Here is a 9,068-nt window from a genome sequence, read left to right on the forward strand (position 1 = left end):
ACAATTCATTGCACTGATTAAATTGAATTTCTTATCCTAAATATTCAATGGGACTGATATTTCTTAGATCATAAATATCTTTTTATATCATGTAAAGCACTATGTTAGCAAATTGCATCAAATTAGCATGCTAATCAGTAGTATTTATGAAATTACTTAATAAAGTTAGTAAAAGAAATTGTAAAGTTTGGACTCACTCAAACTATCAAAACAGGGAAGATTTTGCACATTTTGAACTTTGAGCAGATTTTAAATAGATTTTTAAATAAATAATAATAACTGGTAATAAGTTGCTGTTTGGCTAATTTAAGACTTTTTTTCTTCACTTTGTCAAAACCTGAACTGTTTTAACATTTACTTTTACATCTTGCCTTTTAAAAGCTCTCTGAAGAATAATTATTTCCACTATTTCTTTTGGATCAATTGCTAATAATATATAAATAAATGTATTGTTTGGAAAAGAAGGGTGGAAAAAGTATGTAGGTTTCCAAATATTTACAACTTCTAGCATAGCCATTGTACATTTTTTTCCCCATTTCATACTGCTTCCAAATGTACAAAGATTATGCAATCATTTACATATAGATATATTCTTAACTGCCTGTCTTTCTCTCTCTCACTCACCCTCCCCACCAACATACACATGTAAAATAAATCAGTGGTGTATATCTTATTTTCTGTAAAGAACAGATGAAACCTTTACTCTTACAGCTTGTTTCTTTGTGTAGGCTTAGTCTATATTAGCTTAGGCTTAGTCAATTTTTTTGGAAAGCCAACCTGTAATGTTTATGCATTGTAATCTGTCCCATTCTAGAGGAATTTTTATTCAGGCTGTCTTTCCAAGGTCACAGAACTTATACAGGGTATCCATGTTTGCTGCTGTATCTTTGTGGGGGCTTATAGTTATTGGCAGAGGAGCTTCCTTGAGGAGGTCCTTTGCTGTGATTGGTATAGCTACTGCTGCGGTTAGACTCAGCCCTGTAGGGTTGGGCATTCCTCACTGAGCTATAGGCCAACCCCTGATGAGGGTGGTAGCCCATCATGGAGCGGAAACTGGAGTACCGGCTCTCTGGTGCTGCAGCATCTTCCCTATAAGATGATAATATAGGGAATGATAAATTACTAATAACATTTTTCATTTTAAATCACTAATTTCATTTTATTGATGTGAGGTGGATTTTGGATGAAATAGGTAAATAAAAAACTTACTGTAAACACAGACAGACTATATCTGGCCTGTATATGGTGCCAGGTTAGGTACATAATGTGTAAGGTGCTTTTGCCCTTCCTAAATGCAGGTTATTCAGAACACTTATCTGGGCACCAACTCAAGGTACACTTGATGGAAAAAAAAAAAATGCATCCACTGAAATGGTGAAAGTAAGTAGGCTTCAAATATAAACATTTTCTTTCCCTCCAGTGAATCAACTGAGCAAATAGAAGCATATATATTTTATTCAGTCAACACATGATTATGTAGTCTTGAATTTCCAAGCTACAACAACCAGACTAAGCATAAAGCCTCAATAAGTGACCCCAAACATCAAAGTGCATTTTATACTTGTAACATTCATCTATCTAACCCTTTCTTTCACCCTTCCACATTGCAGTAGGAACCCTCTGATTTTGATACCAACATTTACAGCAATGTTCATCAAACTTTGTATAAAGCATCAGCTCCTGACCCCAATGACCAAACTGTAATTCATACTTATGGCAATGATCTCTCTAACCCTTTTATCCTATCTTTCATCCTTTCTTTCTTCTTTCCTTCCTTCTCTAGAGACTAGAAACTTAAACCCTCAAAGATTTCACTAAAATTTCTCCATGCTAATACATGGCCTCCATATTTTTCCATAATAAACTGTCTCCATTTCATACTAATAGTATGTGTGTTTAACCCTTTTGTCCTTTCTTTCATCCTATTGTCTTTCTAATAGATTTAATTGATACTTTATTGGATGAAAAGAAGAAAAATCTCACCTAATCTCATTGGCAGTGTCCTTTTCCTTTCGACGCTTCTGACAACAGCAAATGAGAAGCCAGATCAGCAATAGGAGAAGGAGGAGCAGCAACAGAGCACCTATCACAGCACCTGCAATTACTCCTGCCTTATTGGCTGCTAGAAAACAAAATACCAATTTTATATTAAAAAGGAGGTTGTCAAAAAAATTAAAACTATGTATTATTATTAAAAGTATGGTGTCTTAGTCAGAACATACTTTTCTACCATATTGTTTTTCAGTAACAAAAGGGTAAGAGGAAAGCAATTTGCACACAAAATCTTGTAATATAGCAAATACCTTGTATATTATTAGGTGTTTTTGATTAGCTTCAAATGTCAGCCTTTGTCACATATATACTGTGTATGTTTACATATACACACAGCACACACTCAAGCTGCAAGAAATGTCTTTACTCTCATGCCACACCCAGACTTACAGCTGTATGCTCTCAAAGAATATTTGCACTGCTCCTTGCCTACTTCATTGGTGACCTCACACAGGTAGCTGCCTGTGTAGCTCTGTGAGTGGTTTTGGATCAATAGTTCCCCAGTCTGAGGATCTTCAAACACAGAAATCAACCAGACAATGACCAAATTAATAAACTTTACTTTAGATAAGGTAGAAAGAAAGTATATTTTAAAATACTCAGTGCTTGCTGCATTTTCAGTTTACAGCATACATGTTGCTATGATCAGAATCTGTTTTTTTCAAATGAAACAGCGTACAGATTTCATGTCTGTCAGAGAAAGTTGAACTTTGTTGACTTCTTTTCCTATACTAGCTTACTTTGGGTTGCTGTGGGTGGCAAACTCCCACCACTCTCTCTGATCCAGTTGTACTTTAGAGGACTGGTGCCCTCAGAGGATTTGCAGCGTAGTATGATGGTGCTTCCTATTTCCTCACCATTGTCCACCCAGCATTTAGGCACAGAGGGTCGCACTGAAGGGTAAAAAGAGTAAATGTTTGGGTGAAATGGTGAAAGAGATCACTGGTTTCTGTTACTGACTTCCATCATAAACCATTTTTTTTATAAACCATCTGACCAAGACTGGACTGGTTGAATTATGATTGTAACAAAATTTGTATAAGGATTTATAGGGAGTGTATCCTCCACCCATTGCTCCCCCACAGTGAATAACTAAATAATAGGGAGGTCAATGACTCATGAATGGGTGGAGAGGAGGAGAACCGGTAAAACAGAAACTAGAAAGAACTGTGAGAAACACGCATGTCTTGATCTTTACCAAGCACAACTAAAGTGACCTTCCGTGAGTCAATTCCAGGTGGCTTCTTCACTTTGCACTCATAGGTGGCTGTATCTGAGGCTTGCAGTGGGGAGATAAAGATGCTAGCATCTCCTTGGCCGGGGTCACCCACACATTTCAGCCGACTCATCAGGCCTGGGTCACCCAGTTTGTACACCGTCCCTCCAGAGTAGGATAAGATCTTAGAGATAGGCAGGAAAAGAGATTCAGCGCAGATTTGGGGCGTTAACACAGAGACCAGTCTTATCTGAAAAACAGGTTTATCCACCCAGCATACATGACATAGTCCCTAAACACCCACAGCTGGAGGAATGTTTAAAATTCTTACTGTACATGTAACATAAAGTACCTGAGAAAACTAGTTTTTCTCATTTACTTACATTTTCTTCAGTTACTTAGCAACAGTAAAAATATAAACACATTTGTCAAAACATATGTAACTGTGGCTGAATTTAGAAATAATTGGATGTAAAATCCATGTGTGATCAAGTATAAAAGTCCAGTACAAATATGTACTAGGTAAGCAAAATGCAATGTTTTTATAGAAACATAAATATCTTTACAGTTTTAAAAAAGCTACAAACTTTTACAATTTCTTATATAATCACTTTTTCAGTACAACTAACTTAACTCCTTACTTTACAGTCTTTCTATGAAGATTGACTTGTGTAGTGTTGTCACTATTTGAACAAAAGCAAGATACTAAATACAATTATAAATCCATCATATCGCAATATAGAGCATACATACATTAATATGTATTAATATACATCATAGCACTGATGTATATATATGTATATCATAGCACTGATGTATATACATGTATATACATATGTATAGCACTGTTCCAAAACAAAACTACAAAAATAGCAGAGTTTATCGAGTTTCAAGTCATAAGATCTATAACAGTCACGTCAATCTGTTGTCATGTTGTCTCTAATATGCTATTGTATAAAGAATTAAAGAAGTAAATAATTAAAAGCAACAGTTACACAGATTGTTTATGTAAAATTATTTCATAAAATTATTTCATAACATGAAGTTGATGTGTTGGCACTGAGAAAGCAATTAGTGTTTTATGAACTGGTCTCCTGCTATAAACTTTGATGTGTTGAATAGCTGACAAAAAGCTGACACGTCATATGTTGTCCAACCTGACTAACTATGCACTGTATTCATCAGAGAAGTGGCAATTTACTGGGGTGGAGTTCTGAAGTGGCAGGGCTCTTGTAAACCTGTGAACCAACACGAGACAATGCATTTAAGGTGCATGCCACAAAGCCATGCCCTTCATGCAAAGGTGTGAGCACTGTTTGAACACTGAAGTACTGATCACAGGCTATTAATTTCTCACTGTATGCCCTAGCTCCTTGTATTCTCACCAGTCTGTCTTTCTGGGTCATGTCTGGACTGACATTGGACCACTCAACATCCAGCTGTCCAGTGTCTGATGGGCTCTGAACATATGTACAACCCAGTGTTACATTCTCTCCCTGGGCTTTCTTGATGGTCTGGGGCCCCGTGGATATCACCTGTATGCTTTCTGAATGTTTAGGGGGTGAAAAGAAGTTATGGAGTTATGGTTTGCTTTAAATTGACACATCTCATTAATCTCTTTCTCCAAACAAAAATCGAATATCATTCAAATATCACTGATAGTTATTTTTACATTAGAGAGAGAAAACTAGAAAACAGAGAGAAAGTTTATTTTCAAATTAGTTAAAAAATCACTTAATAATTAAAATGTACAATTCTATATAAATAAGATAAATTGGCACTGACAAAAGCCACAGTTTAAATGTTACGTATGTGTACATAAATTATGTTCATATGTACATTTCATACTTTTAGTTTATATTAGTATAAATGGACCGCCTATAAAAGAATACTTAATACTTTATCTATCTATCTATCTATCTATCTATCTATCTATCTATCTATCTATCTATCTATCTATCTATCTATCTATCTATCTATCTATCTATATCTATATATAAATATATATATATATATATATATATATATATATATATCCACATACTTTATAGAGTGAATGGACATGTAGATGACAACAAAAATTAAATGATATCCAAAAATGGATAACTGCTGTTGTCATGTTACATTTCTTCTAGCTAATAAGTACACAGACACACAGACACACAGACACACACACACACACACACACACACACACACACACACACACACACACACACACATGGAAAACACACTCTACAGTAAGAAGTAGCACTTCACACATAACAAGACCGTGTGGCTTAATAAGGCCTATAACTCCAACATTGTATAATTCAATGCAAATTAATAACTCTTCTACAACCATATACTATAATGTGCACACAGTGGATTAACATATTGGCAGCGTTGGGCAAGCTACTTGGAAAGTGTAGTGAGCTAAGCTACCTTAAATGAAGCCTACAGTGAAGCCACCCCAGAGAAATATAGCAAGCCACATCACACCAACATGTCAAAAGTAGTTTGCTACATGAGAAGCAACTTTATTTATTTTAAAAATTCAACCAACTTTATGCCAAGCCAATGTTATTTCAGTGATCAATGTAAATGTCAGTCAAAACAATATGCAGGTAAAAATATTGTTAAATTGTTTATTAAACAGCAACCAACTGCTACAAAACCAATTTTGCCTACAGAGGTGAAAACAAAACTAGAATAGCTAGCTAGCATTTAGCTGTTAACAAATTGCTGTTGATTAATTTGGTTAACACATTATAGTTTCCTAATTTACACACCCTCGTACCTGGACATGCCTAATAATCTATTCTCTTCTTCTGCCGAGGTACACCTACCCCTGACATGATGTTACTGAGCCTCAACCCATCTCAGCTGCCATGGCTACTCCCACCACCCCCTGATGCCCCTGCTGTAGGTCACCACACCTCCACCCCAGCCAAATTCTTGTCCATTGCCCATGATGGACATTCTCATGCAGGATGGGTTTCGTACATGCGCACATTATCAGGACCAGACTAGGACTTCTAGAAAACCAGACTAGACATCAAGTGCTTATTTTTTCATTTTAATATTATTTAGTTATTTTTCTCTTTCACTATTTATCCTGCTCCTTATTGTCTATATTGTTACTATTGTGGTGACCATTGTCAGCCAGACGAGGATGACCTCCTCTCTGAGTCTTGGTTCCTCTCAAGGTTTCCTCCTCATGCTCTAGGGAGATTTTCCTTGCCACTGCCATCCTTGGCTTGGTCATTGGGTGTTTGGACACAAACATTTGTAAAGCTGCTTTGTGACAACATCTGTTGTAAAAAGCGCTATATAAATATATTTGTCTTGACTTCACTCGACAATGGTTGTTTTAACTTATTCAGTAATCATCTGATTGTGTGTTATTAAACTAGTGTTAGATGTCTTGGAGTTGTGAGCAGGTTTTTCATGGGATTCACAGTAAGCAGTTAAAATCATGTATTTTTTTAAGATATTGCCACGGTGACACCTTCTCAGTCAGTTCCTTTCCATCCTTAGCATTACACCTTCCCTCTGCCATCTTTTAAGCAGCTAAACTTAGGAGTGTGTGTCAGTATCCCCCTGTCATAGGCATCAGCCTGAGGCTTAGCACGCAATGTCACTGTCATACAGAAGTGCTTCTGTAGTTTGTGTGTTTGTGTGTGTCCTAAACAAGATCCTCAGTTTTATTTCAGACAGCAGTAGAAAACTTTGCTGTGCTTGAGCTTCAGAAATGTTCTGGAAATGTAATTTGTGTAGATGCCACTACACTGCTTGACAAATAAAAGAACTTCACTACTGAAAAGCTATTTGGTAATGAAAACAGCAATATTATCACTACAGTACTGAGAAATGTCTTTAAACTAGTGGCAGTGCTACTGCCCAACATTGGATATTGGATTTTTAAAAAAATCCATGCCATTTATTCAGTCTGGCTTACAATGGTGATGTAGCCAATGCAGATTCATGATGATCAGATCTAATTTTACATATTACAGTTACACTCATTTTCGTAAAGGAACTTCATCTGATGACACAAAAGCTGAAATATTGATGTTTAGCAAATGCTGACCTTTGAGAGAAAATAAAGAAATAGTACTTACCTGCATAGTTTAAATAAATTGTTGTAGCATATAGCACAGCCAAGGAAACTCTGAAATCATTACAATGCTTTACCATGGTCAAACGTCACTGTCAGAGAAAAGCTTGCATGGAACAAAGGGAACATCACAATATTAGAGATTTATACCACTTCCTATTGCATATAGATTTTAAGTTAACCTACTGTATAGGAGAAGGCAAAATGATTTATATGCCTCTGTCATTAAACATCATGAGTAAATACATATAATTAGGCATATTGAATTGTACTGTTTATTTAGTACATTTACAGTTACATTTAAGGTATTTAGCAGATGCTCTTATCCAGTGCTTATTATTTATGCATTTGGTTAGTTAGTTACATATTCAGGGTCTTTAGGACACCTTAACAATGGCCTAGGACTTCCTATTAAACTAGTGTGTAAATATGAGATAACACATAAAACTCTTACATAAACATGAAAAATAAACTGAGACAAGAGCAAAGTTGCTAGTCTGATCAAGGCTCATGCTATTATACAGAACAGAACATTTTGCTTACAAACATCAGAGCCATGTTTGGCACAAGGAGGAATGATAAGGTAAAAAGATTCTAATCTGCACTATGAAGTAAAGTAATGCATATATAAGCTATTGCAGAACTTTATTGCTCCCTTTGACTTTTCTGTTTGGTTCCCTGAGAACCTTATTAGGATACATAACATTATGAACTCCATCAAGTTCTAGAACATTTTAGAACAAAACATAGCTGGGTCTTCCAGAATTATATATGTATGTTTCACTGACCATAGAATCCATTTTGAATCCCTTTTCAAACAGGCAAAGGACCAAAAGGCCTTCTATATGTTTTAGTTCCTTTATTATAGATCATATTTGTTCACCACGCCAAATATCAAATATTGCAAGAAAATAACAGAATGCTATTATCTAGGCTAAAGGAGGCTACGAGGAGTACTGCATTTAAAAAACTGCTTTCTTTAGGAAGAAAGTGGGAATCACAGAAAAACAAATAGCAGGTGTCGAACAAAGAAGCCATTTGCTAAAGCCTGTGCTAATTCACAAATTTTTTTTTATTTCATCCAGGTTTTGTTTTCAAGTTGCTAATATTTCTGGATCTTTAAGCAAAAAGAGTGAGAAATAGAGTGAAAGAATACACCTGACAGAGACTGAGCAGAGATTTAAGGGTGCATGACTATGAATACATTACTTTATGAATGGATAAAAGTACAAAGTCCAAACTCGCTTCAGGTATTAACAGCTAGTCCAGCTCTCTTTTATTCCAATTATTGCAGAAAAATACAGAAGAAAGTTAAATGAAATATTTACCTTTATACAGAGATCAGAACCTACGTAATCCAAAAGAACTCTGTGACAAGTTTGATTACTGGCTTTCCCTCAGATCTCCTCGTCCTTCTTGTTTACCTGAAACAAACAGAAAGGTGTTCCTTCTCTAGCCCCACCCTCTCTCTGCAATCACTGTGTGATGTATTAAGCAAGCTAAATAATTTGCACTTTAAAGTCAAAATAATTTGCAGCAAATGTTTTTTCTTATTTCTTTCCCTTTCTTACATAACCAAACCTCTTGATTAATTCAATTAGATCATTTTGTTCAAATCAAGGAAAAAAGTTTACTTTGCCAGTAACTATTTTAAAACATTTCTAATGTTTTATAATAGATGAACTAGAATATGTGTTGAATA

The 9,068-nt window shown here is 35.5% G+C and overlaps 1 protein-coding gene across 1 annotated transcript; it reads right to left on the bottom strand.

The window, feature by feature from the left end:
• Nucleotides 1-668: 668 nt before the first annotated feature.
• vsig8b (V-set and immunoglobulin domain containing 8b) lies at nucleotides 669-8,776 on the bottom strand. Its single transcript, XM_027029159.2, has 8 exons — nucleotides 8,695-8,776; nucleotides 7,371-7,472; nucleotides 4,654-4,814; nucleotides 3,251-3,452; nucleotides 2,793-2,945; nucleotides 2,443-2,565; nucleotides 1,984-2,122; nucleotides 669-1,089 (listed from the first exon to the last, which is right to left on the bottom strand). Exons 2-8 carry the CDS (start codon nucleotides 7,444-7,446, stop codon nucleotides 855-857), a joined length of 1,089 nt encoding a protein of 362 aa, XP_026884960.2. The 5' UTR covers nucleotides 7,447-7,472; nucleotides 8,695-8,776; the 3' UTR covers nucleotides 669-854.
• Between the last annotated feature and the right edge of the window lie 292 nt (nucleotides 8,777-9,068).

This window comes from Electrophorus electricus, chromosome 23 (assembly GCF_013358815.1).
Source record: "Electrophorus electricus isolate fEleEle1 chromosome 23, fEleEle1.pri, whole genome shotgun sequence".
Classification (NCBI taxonomy): Eukaryota; Metazoa; Chordata; class Actinopteri; order Gymnotiformes; family Gymnotidae; genus Electrophorus; species Electrophorus electricus.